This window comes from Prinia subflava, chromosome 6, assembly GCF_021018805.1.
Source record: "Prinia subflava isolate CZ2003 ecotype Zambia chromosome 6, Cam_Psub_1.2, whole genome shotgun sequence".
NCBI lineage: Eukaryota > Metazoa > Chordata > Aves > Passeriformes > Cisticolidae > Prinia > Prinia subflava.
This window is the reverse complement of record NC_086252.1, coordinates 18,971,317-18,989,556: the sequence shown is the minus strand read 5'-3', so window position 1 is coordinate 18,989,556 and position 18,240 is coordinate 18,971,317. Positions and strand designations below refer to the sequence as shown.

Sequence of the window (18,240 nt, the reverse complement as noted above, 5' to 3'; positions counted from 1 at the left end):
CATTTAAAGTTAACGGCATATACATGTTTCCAAAGGATCAGGGTGCAATGTGGGTTTTGAATGAGAGAGGTTTTTCAGAAATACTCTTTGGTTGTTATCATGTGTAAATACACATGTATGCAATATGGTGTCATTTATGATGCAGTTCATGTTATGTGCCAAATCATACATAATAGCAAAATACTACACACATATAATGAGTGTTTTGGAGCAAAAAGGGGTATAAGGTAATAATTACATATCCAGGACCTGTATACTGGGAGAGAAGTGGCATTTGGAGTTGCAATGCTGAGACCATGGTCCAGGTCAGTCATAGACTGGAGGTGAGCTCTGTTTTACACAAGTATGTGTTTGTCCAAGACTCCCCTGACTGGGAGGATGCTCCAAAACCCTCCCTCATTGACAGTGAGCACTTTCTGCTCTCAAGGCTGTTGTTGCATGTGGTCAGTTTATACCCATCTGTTCTTGTGCCAACACCTCTCTTTAATTTGAACAACTCCCTGCCTTTCCTTGAGTCTTTCCCTTCATGCATCAATAGGGCTGTGCACCAGACTAAACAAACCAAGCCCTATTAGCCTATTCTCATTAGGTAAACTCTACATTCCTATTTTACCTGAAGAGTCCCATCCCTCCACCTCTTCTGTTGCCCTGTGGAACCCACCTTGCACACTGTCCCCCAAACCGGCTCTTGCCGGTGCTCTAGCTGGTGGCAGTAAGATCCCCCAGTATAACAAAGGTGCATTATAATCCAAGGATACAGAGAGATATAGTTTGAACATGGTTTTGATGTTGCCATTACTGCCTGTGGGATTTCAAATTACAATACAGTATTATATATGATAGCTTTCCTGGGTTTGAGTTACAGATTTGGGAATAAAACTGCAGATTCTATGACATGAAAATATTTTATTATATACCATTGAATTGCCCTGTTCCGAATAAGGGATTAGGGGCACAGCAGGTGCCACCCCAAACTTGCCTAGCTAGCAGAAGTATCTTTAAAAGTAAAGCACATGCTGTTAAAAGCAGAACTTTTCAGAGCGTAAGCCATGCAGAGACCAGAGAGCTGTCTGCTGAGTGTCCAAAAACCACATCAAATTGCTTGAGCAGAGCAGCAGTAGACAGCAGCCAGTTGGGTACATAGCAGTTCAGTTTGTCTGTGGGCTAAAGATGAAGATGTGTGAGCAAAGGCAGGAGCAACAAACCTGTATTTATGCAGAACCCACGGGTGCCATACCCAATCCAGACAGCCTGCCAAGGCTGTCATCCCAGCACTGAGGCTGCCATGCTGCTGCAAATCCCAAATCCTGGTCTTGCACCCACCTTCATTGCTCCTCACCTGCCCCACAACGCTCCTGTGCTGAGCAAAATTCAGCTGAGTAAACAGACGTGGTTTTATCCTCAGCCCTGTGTGCTGACATGAGTGCACTCTTCTGTATTGACTGTGCATGGCCACACACAGTATTTCAATATATAACTGCCTCCTGCACCACGGCCTGCCTGTATTCCACATTACTCCAAAATCACAGCCACTGTGGTATTTCCTTCAGTGTGCTAAGAATGATACTCATATCTGTTCAAAGTGTGATTTTCAAAGACTCGGAACTCATTCAAAACAAAATCAATTTACAGAGGAACCCTCAAAAGTACTTTTCAATTAGAGAGGTTTCCCTACCAAATTTCAGCTCCAACCATTCCAGCGACAGAGCTGATCCAAAAGAAAAGCAACAATAGTGTTATTTTAAGTATGTGCACTTTGCACTACATGGATACCCAAAAAATGGCTGAGTGATTTATGAGAGGGGTTTTTTTAATATGTAAAATCTTGAGGAAAAGATGAATGCAACAAACATCAAGCATAAAAATGAAGATTTCTAAAAATGATGGGGCAGTATATGTAGATTCATTATGATCATCCAGGCTATTTCAATTTTAAGTAAAATATCCTTAAAATTTGAATCTTAAATATTTCAATGTTTTATAAAATTTAGGAACACCTGGAAAACAATTTCTTAAAATGCTTAAATACATTATGGTGAATGTACTGGGCAATTAGAAGACTTAATAACCTTTCTTTTACAAATTAAAGGAGAAAGTAATGTGTTTTAAGGGACTGAAAGCATTGAAACAAGACATTTCTATAGTAGCTACTGAAACGATGCCATGGGAAATTGGTGTCTTTGAGAAAGTACATACGGAAAAAAGAACAGAAAGGCAGGATTTTAGGTTTTCTAGGAACCTCTGAGTGCTCATTTCTACTGCATGCTTTATTTAAAATATTTTTGTTTTCAGAAAAAAAAAGTTCATACATCAATGAAGTATATTGGACAGTATAGTGTTTTTGTATCAAAGCAGCTGGTTTGAAACATCCAGTATATCATTGAAGCTTGGCTGCAATCACATTCAGTAAATATGAGAAATTCTCCTTGCTTTTTTAACAGGATGTTATATTTGATATTTTAGGTTGGCATGACAACTGAAGAAATAGATTCCATTGTTCATCATGAAATAATCAGACAGAATGCCTATCCATCACCTCTGGGCTATGGAGGGTTTCCAAAATCTGTTTGTACTTCTGTAAACAACGTGGTATGTCATGGTATTCCTGACAGGTATTTCCTCAATAATGTACATTTTACAACCGGAAATTAAAATGTTAAACTGAAATTAATAAATTGTATTTGATATTGAATATACTTCAGCTTAACTAAATGTTGTTCTTAAATGCATTGTAGATGCAGAACTTGTTACCCTATGATGCTGATAGCTGTTATAGAAATATATGTGAAATAGGGAAAAAAATATTAACCTGTTTGTCCAGACACTTAAAGAAAAATAGCGTACTGCATTTTGAGTTTAGTGTGTGTGGGAAAAAAAACCCAGTATGGTCTGATTTTTTGTTCATACAGCAAAATAAGTATAGGCTAAGGAATAAATATATTTGAATTTATGTGGGATTTTTTTTTTAATATTCTCAATACATTCAGATACTCACAAAGTAAAATATGAACCCTAGTGAGAGAAAAAGAATAAATATAATGGTAGATTTTTCAGATGTTGATATGTTTTTCTGGTAGTTGTTTCTCATTATTTTATATTCAGCTACACTTGTTCTCTAAATAGTCAGAGCTGAACATTAAAAATGGTTATTCTGTTTGCTTCTGCCTTCCTCCATCACAAAATATCTACGCCTTGATTTTTTATGTATGTGTCATTAGGTGTTTATTCTTACATTCCCTTTGTTGGGAACTGTCTGTCACCGTTATTTTTTTTTCTGTTTATGTTTCAGTCGACCTCTTCAGGATGGAGATATTATCAACATTGATGTCACGGTGAGTAATTCATATAAAAAATAGTCTTTGATCAACTTTAGAATCACTAGTAGCAACAGGAAGAATAGTGGATTGGAGATGGGGGATGCACAGATGGATGTGCTGTTTACTTCTGAGCCAAGGCACAAGCAGCTGGTTTCCTTTTTTGTTTTTAACTGTGTGTTTATTCCAGCTAGACCCAGGCCTGACTTGAATTTAGGACTGGAATCAGATGCACTGAGATCAATGTTGGCCTAAGTGAAATGTCAACCCAATCCTGCTATGTGTCATGTTTTTGAGAAGGTGTAATTGTTATTGATCCACTGTGTAGTTAATGCAGAGCACCACAGTACTGGGCAGCAGCTGAAGATAGATATGTATGAGATGAGCTAACATGAAGAAAGCCAGCATTTTTCCTTCACTCTGCCAAGATTGATCTTCCTCTTCCTGCTGATTTTGAGTGGGGCCTGACATTATCTTACTCTGTCATTAGAGGCTGCATTGGCCTGGGTATGTCAGTCTATTTGGACAGCAACTCTTTTGCTAGCAGTGTTCCCTACATTTATTAAAATCCCCGAAGGTAGTGTTGTGTTCCATTTCTGGTATAGAAGCCCTGAACCTTTTGAGCAGAAACAGAAATAGTGTGATATAACTGGGACTTAATATTTCCAGGGAATCATCAATTACAGCTACTTAAATAAACACAGGCTGCATTTTCCTAGGAGCAAGAAAGCACAGGAACTGGAAACCTAATTCTCATTTCATTTATGAAAAAAAAATAATTTGTGTCTTGCAGAAGTTGTTTTTTTCTTTTTTGCTATACATGTTTTTATTTTTCTGAAGTGCTGTTTATTTCTAATATGAACACAGATGTTTTTTGAATCCCACCATTATTTTGCAATAATATGTCTCATACAAGGGAGTAGAATCTTGTAAAAACAAGATTTTCAAATCATTAAAGAACCTAGTTGTAACTTGAAACTATTTTCATACTGGCAGAGTAAAGAAATCTTCAGCAGACCTACCTCTGAGCACGAGATTCAAGCTTTCTAAAATATTTTTTCTATTAAAATGAGGGTCAATGACCTTTTTCCCATTATATACTCACATGTGATCCAGAACTGGATTTGGTTTGGCTTGGGTTTTTGATCTTTTTAAATTCTTTCCCATCTCCATACTTTCTAATCTTAGAATTCTGACTATCAGGTTTACACCGTGCAGTCTAGCATTTTTAAACTTACTTTTTGGCCTTCATTTTTACTTTGGTGAGCTGGTGTCGCTTTGCTCAGTTTGTTAAACTAAATCAGCTTGCAACAACTAAGGATTTAAATCATATTTCTTTGTACCTCCTTAAGGTTCATTTTACTTTTTGTTCAGGGTAGTAATGATACCTTAAGTTTAAAAAAGTATAGACTATATTACACATTCTCCCATGATAAACTAAATGAAACATTTTTATCTTAACATAGTGTGCATACCTTGTCCACTCTGCTTGACAAATGCCTGACTAAATGTTACTGGTCTTTTTGCAGACATATATTTATTTGCTTTTAATTTACTCTCCTAAAATAAAATAAATCTTGACATTTCTGTGAATGCGAAGATTTCTGCAAGGATGGGAATTACTGACTGTCTTTGTTAGGATTTCTTTTATCTTTGAAACTGAACTGTGCTGTGTGTGATAATTGCTTAGTCCAAAACAGCGGAGGAAAAAATACTACTTTTCAGCATTATTAACTGATCTCTTAGCTTATTTTTAATGAGCAAAACTGGGACATTTCACAGCTGGACAGAATAAAAATCAAAGTAAATATTGCACAACAAATTGTTTATAATTGTGTACAGGTTTTATAGAGTAATTAAATAATACTCAGGTTGTTAAGTGTAAATACTTCTAGCTCTATGTACAGATTATCTAAACAAAAAAATCCATTTTAGCACAATTAAGATGGTAGCATTTCATAGATGAAATATGAATTTTTTAGGCTTGAAACATGCAGACTTGAAAATATGTTTTAGTATAGAGACAATAGTGTTCTCCATTACTGAATCCTCAGCATAGTGCAATTTTCAGCCTATTGTTACCAGGTTAATGTTTCTTACGACTTGGTTCTTTCACTGGATTTTAAGGAAATCATATGTTACAGTTGCTGGGGTTGTAGTTTATTAACATCAGGAATATGTAATTGCAGCTGATGGGCAGCAGTAAATATTATTATTTGGTTTGTTCTTGGGTTTTTTGTTGTTGTTTGTTGGGGTTTTTTTTTTAACTTTCCTATGTTTTAAATCTGTGTTTGCTTTTCCAGGATGATGATGATGTTTAATGTTGGTGATTTGTGCATTTTACTTGCTAGAGCTAAAAACAAACTAGTTCAGTTGAAATATGAACTATCTACTTTAAAACTACCCAATGGGCATTAAATAAAAAAATAAAAAAGGTTTTGTGGTAGTCTGAACTGGCAGAAAGAGGTGTAGAGCAGAGGATTGCAGCTGGTTTTGCCAGAGCGGTGGCAACACAGGCCCTTGCTGGCACTCACCTTTCTTTAAAATACGCCTTGCTCCTCATGGCCTGCATTTTCTTTATATCTCAGCCTGAAGAAAAACCTGGCCTTGTGATAAACTGTGTGTAGTGTGGGGTTTTGGGGGTTGTGGTGGTTTTTTTTGGTTTGGAATCAACCAAAAAGAATGTGAGTCTGTCTTTCACAAATAGCTTGCCAGTGGCAAAAGTTCAGTGGTTCGAGCTTGGTGAGTAATTAGTTGTCGAAGGATAGTTGCCCACTGTTTGGGGGAGAAAAAATGTTTTAGAAGATCAAAACTGTGCACCATTATAATTTGTCTTTTTGTAGGGAAATATTGCTTGGTCATACAGTTATGGTCCTGCCTGCCTTGTGCAGAGCTGCAAACTCCATTTTAATGGTGTGTTGCAGAGCTCCATAATGCATAGCGCATAGCCAGGATTTCTGGTGCTCAACAGAGAATTTTAGGAGGGCTAACATTTAAAACCTATGAAATGTCAAAAAGAAAAGAAAAAAAATGTAATTAATTCAGCAGCATGTTTCATTTTCAGAACATGAAAATTTTCAATATCACAGCAGTACATTTATTCTCTCAAAATTCATCTCTGGAAATCAGAAGTAAAATCCAATGTTAATGCCACATTGTAGCTTAAAAATGAGATCAAAGAACCCTGCAGTAGCTGAGATGGATTTGGTGCATGTTTCCTGTGGGTTCACTCTGGCTGTTGGTAGCAGGTATGGCTCTCACCTCGGCGCTCCAGGGGACTGCAGCCTGCAGATGTCACCTCCCTGCCAGGCGCCAGCAGCTCCCCGTGCCCGCGGCCGGGCTGGGGCTCAGTCCCTGCCCCTCTGGGGTACAAGCAGCTCCCTGGCTGCAGGGGCCAGCGTGGGTGGGCACCCAGCAACCCCCAAGGCCTGCCTCAGCCCACCCGTGGCCCCCAGCCGTCTTCTCACAAGCAGCCCAGTTATCCTCATGTCCTGTGGCTGAGCAGTGTCACTGCCTGGTGCACTGCTGGGCACTGATGCACAGCTTCTGCTTTTCTTGAATTTATAATTGGCAGCATTGGCAACCCTTAGGCACCTTGCAGTCTTTCAAGCTTTTTTTTTTTTTTTTTTTTCCTCTGCAATGTTTTGCTTTTCCAGTCTTGCAAATATGACTTACCCTTCTATCTGTTGCAATATCTAGCTTGTTCCTAGAAAGGATGGATTTAATTAAGACGACGATTTGTTTCTGGAAGCAAAATGAGAAAATGTCTTTACATTTCTGCATATGTTTAGGTGTATTACAATGGCTACCATGGTGACACTTCTGAAACCTTTTTGGTGGGCAATGTGGATAAATCTGGTGAAAAGTTAGTGGAGGTTGCCAGGAAATGTAGAGATGAAGCAATTGCAGCTTGCAGACCAGGGGCTCCCTTCTCTGTAATTGGAAACACAATCAGGTAAGCCTTATATTGACAAGTAAAAGGAGGGCTGGCAAATGGGACAAAGGTTATTGGTGGTTTGGTATAAAGCTGATGACATGTTTTATGATTCAAAACCATCATTTCAGTCTGATATCAGTATGTGAACTGCCAAGCTATAATGTTGTTCCTTGGGTAAGAGGTATTTTTTTTGAAGTGAATTACGCCAGGGTCAGCAAAGATAAATGTAGAAAAAGACAAAGATATTCATAAAGTAGATTTAAATTAACAGATGTAATTTGCAGTGGGCTTTTGTTTATTTTTTATTTGTGTGTGACACTACACCACATCTGTCTAACAGTGTAAGACAGTTAGAAACCATTGTTTTCCTTGAATGTTACAAAGGAATTAGTCAACATAAATAAGCTCTTTGTTTAAAAACTACGAAAATATTTAACTCGAGAGCTTCTGATCTTACAAAGAGCAGTGCCTGCAAACGTCACTGGGAAAAAAGAGCTGACATTCAGAGATTTTTCCCTATTTTGCATCTCTTCTAGCCTTCACATAAATGCAGTCATGACTCTTCTGCCGATGGATTTAAATAAAAAGGCGTCTTAGTTTTTTGAAGGTACCTATGGATTCTTTTAAAATGTTTGCCAAAAGAAAGAAATAGACATATATCATATACATTTCATTAAGCAATACTTCTTCGGACTGCTAATGGTCCCAACAAGCTATTGAATTCATTCTGATTACTTAAAAGCTGCAAGGCTTAGTCACCTTGAAAGGATGCTGCCTTTTTTTTTTCTTTGTAAATCTTCAAATACTTTAAGAAAAAAAACAGAACGGCAAAATATCAGTTAGATGTATTTATAGCTTTAAAAATATTGTAACAGAGTCTGAATCAAACTTTAGTAAAACCTCTTTGGGTTATATCTGAGAAGCTTTTATTGAAGACTTTGTATAAAATTGTGTTTTTGACAGTTTTAAATTATAGGCTAACTAGCCTGGAGAAAAAGGATAGTGTCTTTCTGTTCTTTCATAGGAAATGTTGAATCAGACCCCTACTGGGAAAAGAAATTTAATGCATATCTCACTATCTTACTGTCCATGAATATAATAGAAGTGAATTCAAAATGTAGTTTTATTTTTGCAAATGGGATGAGTCGATAGATGCACCTCATATTTTTGAACACCTAGGGTTCAACAAATTTACTGGTGGTGCTCTTGCATTTTAACAAAATTTATTCTTGAGTAGAAGGGGGCACAGAACACTGGATTCTTATTCAAGCATTCTATCGAGCTCTGCATTCATGGCTGTGTCTAAAGGGCATGTCAGCCTTTGATTCTCTCTGAGAGGTAATTATCCTTTTCCTGTCACGGAACAACAAATGATAGCTAACTACAGAGGCACATTTGCAGTAGTCACATTCATCAACTGCAGAAAAAAAATTCAATTTAATTGTGCAACACAGCTGCACATAGGCTTTTTGAGCATTTCTGTTGTTCTCCCTGTCTTGCTATTCCTCCCTCCAGATCTATTTTTTAAACTTTTTTTTCTGGTTATTTTTTCCCCCTTTTTGTCTCTTCTTCCATTTTTACTCTCTGTACTTTCTTGTTAAAGTAATTTTCTTTTGTGGCTCTCATTCTTTTTTCCCCATTGAAGGCTATGAATGTAGAAAATTATCACAATTACTCATATAATTGAGCCTCTTTGTAGCAAGTGCAACTCCAGTAGCCTTTCTCCATCATGAAAATGGTTTCATTATAGGGTTTTTCATATTCTCTGACACCATCTACACAGAGGAACAGGCGTGCAGATGAGATGTACTAGGAACAGGGTAGATCAGTAAGGTCACAGTAGGAATAATTAGCTCTGCTATGGAAAGAGCATCTAGGCCTTTTACTGCTACATAAATGTACTGTCCATGGCTTTTAGTCACAAAAAAACTTACTAACAAATGGAGCTCCCGCCTACTACTTTGAAAAAAAGATTTGTATCAACACTACAATTTTCCATCATTAAGACTAATAACACAGAGCCTAGTATACATCAAGGGGAATAAAAAGAAAAATCTCACATTCAAGTGGCGGCTGGGTGCTGACCTTTGTTCCCTTTTTTTGTGTTCAACTTAACTCTTTACAAAAAAGAGCCACACGCCACACCAACATGCAGGTGAACTCCAGCTAGTGCTAGCAAAGCATGGCATTCAGTTGGAAAATCTGATAAATCTCCATGCAGGATAATGCATTTCATTACAGATTCATGACATTAATTCTAGCTGTTTAAAAAAAAAAAAAAAAAAAAAAAAAAAGAAGAAGAAAAAGAAAAAGAACAGAGTTGAATGTGACATTGGATTTTTGCTGTGTTGTTACGGAGGTCAGTATACTTGCAAAATGTAAATATATAGTCAGTGTCCCCTTTGCAAAGCAGATTAATTGAAGCTAGTAGCTGTTCAAAACTGCATATGAAATAGCAGGTCATTAACTTTATTTCTCAAGATTTTATCGTGGTGACGATTTAAATGTGCTGATTTGTTTAGAACCACTTTAACACTCCCTCTACTGAAAGCTCACCTTGGCTTGGTGAAGCTGTGTGTTTCAGGTTATTTGTCGTTTGACATTTGCTTGCAGACAGACATATAATACATATATATACATCAAAATCTCAAGTTTCACAAATGTTAGATATTATAAATGCCTGGCAACAAGCACCTACAAGCTGAAAACATTTAGGTGCATCAGAATGAAAATGTGTCCAGGTTTCTTTCATCAGTTTTTCTGTAAAGGTGCTCCAATCATATGCAGAATGTATCTTATGCACAAATAATGAGAATATTTCCTTTCTACAGTAGGTTTCAGAATAATTATATCTTGGAGTAAGTTTGCAGTCAATATTCTAGCGTGGTCTTTATTATGGAAGCTCAGTAGCTGACACTGAGTATTTCACTGATAGCAGTTCATTCTCCCATCGGCTACAAGTTGCAAATAAAAGATTGCATGGAGTCGTGAGTTGCTTTGCTTAGAAAAATCTTTGCTAACCTCTTTCTACTGGAAGGCAAACCAAAACCATTGGTCAGTTCCACTGTAAATGGAATTGGTCCCTATGATCCATTTTCTTCTACCATTTTTGATATTTTCAGACAAAAATATATCTAGTTTGAAATCTGCTTTTCAGACAGTGAGTCTAAGTGCATGAAAGTGTTGTAAGTGTAGAGAGCTAAAGAACTTAAAAGTGATGTTAAATAAACCAAATTTCAACTCCTACAAAAAAATAGTAATGAAAGTATTAATAAATGGTTTAAAATGTTTAACTCATAAGTACATGTTTTGATATTAATTTAGAAAACTATAAAGCAGTATTTTTTTAAAAAATCTGTTTCTATCAGATTATGCACATTTAAACAATAAGTGGCTCAGGCAAAATAAGTCATTTTAATGTCATCTGTGATAGATTTTCCTTGACAGCTACTGTAAATTACAATTACACTGCTTCTCTCTGCACTTGAAAGTAAGCATTGCAATAAATTATCTTTTATTTCAATCCATCATGTCTGCTTTCAGGAACAGGGAACCTCAAATAAAAGTTCAGAGCTATTGTAAGAAAAATACAGTAATTTGTGTTCCAGTTTGAAACTAAAATGTACCTTTCTTTCAAAAAACAATTGTTGGCTTTCAAAAATATTACTAATTATACCTCAACATTTATTGTCATTATAGGGAATCCCTGAACTTGTGTATTCCCTCAGTCTAGGATTACTATTTCAGAAAAAAAAAAACAAACACTTGAATATTTTCCCTGTAGAATTTTGTAATTTCTCAAATTAGATACTATGGTACTATTCAAAACAGGTATTTTTATCACATATAAATATAGTTTAGGATGAGTCTGGTTTCAATACTTAAAAAAAAAACCCCAAACAAGTATGCCATTCAGTGGCCATTTTGCTAATAATATAGCTAAGACAAACATGATTACTTCTGATTTTAAAAAAAATCAGATCCCTACTTAAGAATGCAATTGTTATGGGGCTGTTACAAATTTCAGTGTTTCTCAAGTATATTCACTGCCAAGAAGGGTAAGACAAATTTGTTTAACAACTGCAGCCATTCAAGTCATGCTGCTCTGCAGGACTGTTTTGGGTACAGTTTCATCCCTGGTAAGAGAAGCTGGACTGTAGGAGAAGCATCCCTGGCTGAGGATCGGTTCACCAGGGTCACCCAGTTCATCAGCTCATCCTTGGCAGCAAAGCAGTCTGTGCCATCTTGTCCAATCAGTCAGATTCTTTCTTCTCTTGTGCCACCACAGAGCCCTGAGAAGCAGTAGCTATCAATGCTGAAAATGAGATTGTTTCACTTTTTCTTCAGGGGGTGCTAAGAATACAAGACCAGACCTACCTTGAGGATAAAGTGACAACATTTGGTAAAAAGAAAATGCTCCTCTAGGTGCTCCTGTAGGGTATCTGTACAGAACAGCCCCCTAAGGAAATTCTTTCAACCTGCTTTTCAGCTTAACAGGAGGGATTTATCACCCAAGAGCTCCTTTGAGGGGAAGCTTGAGTATCGCGGAAAGCTTTCTAGAGAGTCAGTCCTGCCTGTTCCTCCTTTGTGGCAATTTCCCTGTTAGGCTGCTGTCAGGACAGCAGTGCATGTCTCCACACTTATCCCTCCTTTCAGGGAATTAGCTGTTGTCTGGCAACATGGGAAGAGGATGCTCAGATGGCAAGTGACACCCATCTCTCCTATCTCCACTCTCCGAAGCGTGACATCACCGTGTGACAGGCTGTGACAATGGCTCCAGGAGGATTCAGCTTGGCCCCAGTGACGTTCCTTTACCAGCTGGTCACTGCCATCCCATCCCGATGCCAGACCCTTGGCCTGGCTTTGCCATCAACAAAAGAAAAGCAGCTCTGCGGCTGCTCTTGACTCCACAGCCACTGGGCTGGCACACGTGGCAGTAAAACATAAAATCAAGTACTGGGCTTACTAAATAGTTATGCTTTTAATCCTGCCCAATTCACCTCTGCCCAAATAGGCAACAAAGATCAATATGTGCGATGATAAATTTGTCAATGGGTATTTTTAACAATGATTATTCTGAAGAACCTTTTTTTTCTCTTGATGCTGTCTTGTGAGGTTTACCTCTGCTGCCCCAGCATTTGCTCTGGAAGTGATTTGCTGGGATGTCTGCAAGAAGCATCTGGTGAAGTTGGGGCTGCAGTCTTGTAAGACTGTCTTGTGGGAAAGCCGCAATGGAAGGCCACCACTGACAGGTCCTGAGCTGGGCAGTGAGACAGTGAGACCAAAATGTTGAGCTGTTGTCAGCAACAAATGGTAAATGTGTGCAAAAATGCTCCACTCCCTGGCATCTTGATTTTTTAATCAGATTCCACAGCCTGGGAATCCTGGAGACCAGAGAGGCTAACCAGGACCAATAGTTCAATTTGCTCTTCTCAGAGCTGTTTCAAAGTTACAGCCAACCTGTCTACTTACAGGATTACCTTTGCAAGTTGTAGCTAGGATTAGCAGCTTTGTTTTGTTATGAAAACTGGGTGTTTAACTCCTCAAGTATGGAAGAGCTCACTAGGATTTATTAAATACTCCAAAGTAAAGCTAGTAGTTGTGGAGAGAAATGCCTCATAGGACCTTCTGAAAATCATGCAAATACTAAAACTAGATTGAAAGTGACTGAGTTTAATACTTGCATCCTATTTTCAGTGTATCACTTCAGGTCTGTTGACCGTGTTACATTTTATGTGGAGAGTACCAAGGCTCTGTATGTAAACAAGAGGGAGGAAGGAGGGGCAGGGTGTCTGTCAGTGTAGATGTCAAAGCCCTGTGAGCTCCAGGATCCCCTCTTTTGATCACAGGCAGTAACCACTGAAGTACTGATGCTAACAGTTGTTTTCAAGCTGTATGTCAAGAGAGTGGTAGAATTCTCCACTGAGATGCATATGAATAATTTCTTTGACTGCATGAGGACAGGATACTGTTATAACACTGCCTCCTGCATGCCCCGGCACTTGTGCGCTGGGTGTCCAACGTGCAGCTCCTGCTGCTACTGCCACCCTCCTTGCCAGCAGCAGTGAGGCTGGAGCTTCCCCTGCTCACTGGGAAGTATGTAGCTGTGGTGCTCAGAAGAATAGCTGCATGGAGAGAAACTATTTCTGTCTTGCTACGGAACATGGATTTTTCTGGAAGAAAAAATCCTGTAGTAATACAAAAAATGACCATGCTCTGTCAGTGGCCAGGGATGCCATGTAAGGACATCAGCAAAGCTGAACAGTTAGTGTGATTGTTTATGACTTTGAAAAAAGACTGGCAGAAGAAAATGAAAGAAAACCTTATCACATTGCATGGATGGCTTCTCCCATCTCTCTTCAGAGAATCCCTTCACTCATATGGGAATCATCATTTGCATTGCTCTGGGCTTGGTCACTGGAGATCTTGGATTTTGTGTTTCTGAGGAATCTGGCTTTCTAACTCATCTCCATTCTCCGTACTTCTTGCTTGGCCTTCAGCAGCATCATAGCCAGCAGGCCAGGTCTCTGACCCAGATATGGGGGACATGATAGAAAGGCAGGGGAGAAAGTATTTTCCCTTTCTAGTAGGACTTCTCATTGCATAATCCTTAAATTTTTTAAAATAAGTTATATATAAAGTTTATGTATATACAAATTATTTATGGAGTCTGGACTTTGAGTGCAAACAAATGAAGCCCCAATTTCTAGCTTTATCAGTAACCTCTTTGCCAGTACTTCAGAGTTTGGGGGTAGCTAAACATGAATTTTCCATTCTTCTCCAGAGTTAATGAAGAAACGTGATCAGTCTTTATATCAGAGCAATGGGTAGGTAAAAGGTAATGTACAAATCCTGTTTAAACGTGTTCTAAGGTCTGAACACTGTAGCATTAACCAACTCTTCTCTCTTACTGCCGTTTTACTGTGGTGGAGCAGCATGTCCCTCAATTGAGTGGCATTAAATTCTGGGACGATGACCCGTGGGCACTGGAGCCAGCACTGCAGAGTCTGTGGAGCCTGGTGTGCAAAGGGGATTACTTTGTACAGCAAGCTGAGGCCACTTTGCACCTGAATAAAAGCTACCCCATGGGGATTAACAGGCTTTAATTTCTGCAACAGCTTTACTTTTAGTTGAGTTTCTTAACTTTTTCAGCTTTCCACCTGTAGTGAAACTGTGAGAGAGCATTTCCTAAGATGTAAACACAGACAAACCTGAAGTTCTTCAGTGCCTACCTTCATTCAAAGAAGCAAATTAAGCTTTTAATGTTATAGACAAAATCTCTTCAGGCTGAACGCCTTCCTGTCTTGCTCCTGTTTGATTTTAGAAATAGGATGGAGATGATATGCAGGCACAAGGGTAACATTTGTCACTTCTAATCCATCTCCAGCTCTTCCTGAATCTCTGCATTTTTCTGGTTTGGATACGGGCATGCCTCCTGGCTGAGCTGCCTCAAATCACTCCATCCACCACTGCTTCCACCACTGCTTGAATACGGGGAGAGCCTGAAAGTGAAGCCTGCAGCCATGGGGTGGGCCAGCAGCCAGAGGATACCCCATGGATCTCCACGTGCTCCAGTTTTGGGGAACTGGGATAGGGATTTGCTTTCCTACAGTGGGTAGGGATCAATGCCCAGCCATGGTCCTGCAGGCAGTTCTCAGAGATGCTTCTCCCTGAGGCAGGCCGTGAAAGACAGGACAGATCTCGCAGGCAGAACTGAAACACTGTAATTGTTATGATTTGGCTTTGCCTCTGTGGCAATAGGTTCATTAGAAATACATTGCTGTTTAGCATAAATGTATTTGCTGGACTTTCAATACATTTTTATACTAAATGTTTGAAGTATTATGAAAGCGAAGTAGTAGGGCTCTTAACTCTCGCTGTTGGCAGCAGGAGCCTCTTCTGCAGGAAACCCAGTGCAGGCCCTGGGTGTGCAGCCCAGCACAGACTCTGCACTCAGAGAGAACTCGGCAGAGGCTGCGCCTTGTGCTGAGGCCTTGGCTGCCCGACTTGGCAACTTCAGCTGTGCCATCTTAAAATGAGTTCCCAGTGTGCTTGTGGAAAAGGCTACCCTCCGTCAAGCAGGGAGAATACACACTGCCGTTTTACCTAGGCAGCAGGGCTGGCACGGGAACTACCAGCCTCTGTTGGCAGGCACGTTGACTGTGAAACCTAACAATGGCTCAGCCGTGCTCTCTTCAATCAGTGTCTTTCGGAGCGGTCGCAAAGCGGGGACCCAGTGCCGGCAGCAACGCGGCAGCCGGGCTGGGGCCGTCTAGCGGGGGTGGCGGTCGGGGCACGCACCCTGACACGTCCTCTTTGCCCCCGCAGCTCCGTGGCACGCCAAGGCGGCTTCCAGGTCTGCCCCTTCTTCGTCGGCCACGGCATCGGGTCGTACTTTCACGGGCACCCCGAGGTGTGGCACCACGGTAAGTGTCCCCCGCCCGCCGGGCCCGTCTCCCCCGCTCCGCCCGGCGATGAGGGGAGGGCGAGCGGGAGGGCGGCAAAGCGAGCAGAGCCCCCCACACACACCCACACCCCCGCGCCCGCTGCCGGCCCGGCGGGGCGGGGGACTGCCGGTGGGGACATTAAAGCGCTGAGAAGCCGGAGGGCATCCCCGGCCTCGTTCTCTGGGGGTCGCGTGGGTATTTTTGAGGAAGAGTCGCTCGTTGTTGTCGGAGTTGTCGGGGCGGCTGAGCGCTGCGGACCGCCTCCCCCGCCCGCTCCGGGCGGCAGCCGCCGTGTCCCGCGCCTCCGCATCCCGCCCGCGCCCGAACCGCGCCGCAAAGTTTGTCACGGGGCAAAGGAAAAATCTGCTAAAACATGAAACTTCCCGGCCTGGACGGAGCCGCCGTCGGGATGGTCTCGCTACGGCCGGGGTGGGATCGCTTTCGGCGGGTGCTCCGGCTCATAACGGGGCTCGGGTGCACAGTACCTGCGAGCTAAAAAGGGGTTTAAACAAAGGGCTTGGTTGCGTTCTCTAAAAAAAAAAAAAAAAAAAAAAAAACACCAAAAAACCAAGATGTATAAACGCGGTTTTTTTTTTCTTTTGTAGCCAATGACAGTGATTTGTTAATGGAAGCGGGAATGGCGTTCACAATAGGTTAGTAACTCTCTGCTATGGTTTTCTGTTAAGAAAGCACACACGGAGCAGCCCAGACCTGTAACATTTCTTTATTGGGATATGGAAATAACCGTGCAGACAGAGGGACGTCGGTGAGATTGACCTCTTAGGAAAAAGATAAAACACCATTTTAAAAATGCATTACGAACTATTTCGACGAAATAATTTTCAAATTACAAGATTAAAAGAATGAATTGTTAATTATAAATTTTGCCAATGCTTGATTCATTTTTTTGGCAAGGCAGGGACTCTGCCAGCACACTTGATTTGAGGAGGGTGAGAGGGATGCGATCGTGTCCCTGAAGCCGAGCAGCCTGGTGGCACTTAGTCACTCGCTGCCTGCCAGAGCTGCTGTTGGGTTTGGGGACTGCGGCGGCGGTAACCAGCCGGAGCCTCGCCCCGCAGGCTGGCCGTGCTCACTTCCAGTCAGAGAACTGCTGGGGGAAAAGCCTTCTTTCTCACTGTGTGGCTAAATGGCGCGGCAATTAGAGGGAAATAAGAAAATTGTTGTTTTGCTGATTTAATGAACATTTTAAACCTGTTTAAAAAATTCAAATATTTAAAACTATCTGTTGTTTATAAATGTGGTTGGTGCTTTGGTTATTATCCACACGGTCTTAATTAAAGCTTGATTAAAATTCCATGCTTTTACAAAAGAGGAATGGGCAACTTCCTACCTTGCTATTTTGTCTTCTTTTTCGGTTCACATTTTAGTGTGTCAAGAGAATGCCAACCCAGGGAGATGGGACTGTGTGGAAGGGGAGCTACCTGCTGGGATACTCCTTTCTTGCTTATTTCACAGTCCACACAGGAGTGCAACTAACTTTAGAATACATTTTGTTTTTCTTGCTGCAGAGCCAATAATAATGGAAGGATCCCCCGAATTTAAGATTCTTGAGGATAAATGGACTGCAATTTCTGTAGACAATAAAAGGTGCCTGATTTTATTTTTTCGTATTTCCTAAGCCATGGAACTCGTCACTGACAGCCCAGAAACCCCAAACAAATGAGTTTCCAGGCATGGTGAATGTGTTTGACCCCTCATAACTGCTAAATGTGAATTTCAGATCGGCACAATTTGAACATACCCTTGTGATTACCTCAGAGGGAGCAGAAATCCTCACCAAACTAGTGGAAGAAGCCTAAAGATGGAGCAAGGAGTGGAAAGACTCGCTGTACTTCTGGGATTTCAAGTTTCACTCTGGACAGAGGTTTCTGTAATTTCTGAGGGGAATGAGTGTTGCATAAGTCACTCCAGGGGACAGAAAAAACAATTTGAGGGGTTGGCTCTGGACATAGTTCTTTCTATGTATGGCTTGGTGAGTATTTAATAAAAGTCCTTAGCTTTTTTGTGACCCTTGGAGCAGCCAAGCACAGTCTGCAAATGGCAAAGGGTTTGGGTTATTTGGGGTTATGGGCAAAAAGTGGCTCCTCTCTCTTTCAATTCCTATGTGGGACAAATAGATATCATGTGATACAGTCTTTAAGCAGCTGAGAAGACAGAGAAACATAGCATTTTTCCCTTAATAGCTGAGGTATGGAGTCAATTTGTCCTCATTGCGATTAACACAGTGCTGTTTCCCAGGCTGTAACTTCTAGTGGGATGGAAAAAAGTTTCCTGAGAGTGTCAGGCAGAGGGAGCAGATTCTTCCCAGCAGCAAGCCCCCACTTCTTGCCTCTTTTTACACAGCACAAAAAGTGATTAAAAATGAGATGCAAAGCACACCTCTCCGGGGATCAATAATTGCCCTGCTTGAAGAATTAGCCAGTTTGGGGTAATCACTGCTCTGTGGTTAGTTCAGGGAGAGCACTCTGCAGTTTAAACATTTTATGGAGGCAGAGGAGTTTGCAGTCTGGGACACGAGCCC

The 18,240-nt window shown here is 40.7% G+C and overlaps 1 protein-coding gene across 2 annotated transcripts in view; it reads left to right on the top strand.

The window, feature by feature from the left end:
• The window catches only part of METAP1D (methionyl aminopeptidase type 1D, mitochondrial), a 44,951-nt gene extending 27,232 nt beyond the window's left edge, over positions 1–17,719 (top strand). Inside the window, exons 4-10 of one of the 2 annotated variants that reach the window (XM_063400520.1) lie at positions 2,464–2,612; positions 3,290–3,332; positions 7,106–7,269; positions 15,580–15,677; positions 16,304–16,351; positions 17,228–17,306; positions 17,440–17,719. In XM_063400520.1, coding sequence (XP_063256590.1) covers positions 2,464–2,612; positions 3,290–3,332; positions 7,106–7,269; positions 15,580–15,677; positions 16,304–16,351; positions 17,228–17,306; positions 17,440–17,518 — 660 coding nt within the window. In that variant the 3' untranslated portion in view covers positions 17,519–17,719. The remainder of the gene's footprint in view (positions 1–2,463; positions 2,613–3,289; positions 3,333–7,105; positions 7,270–15,579; positions 15,678–16,303; positions 16,352–17,227; positions 17,307–17,439) is intronic. The other variant, XM_063400519.1, reaches the window with a different exon arrangement.
• Positions 17,720–18,240: the final 521 nt, after the last annotated feature.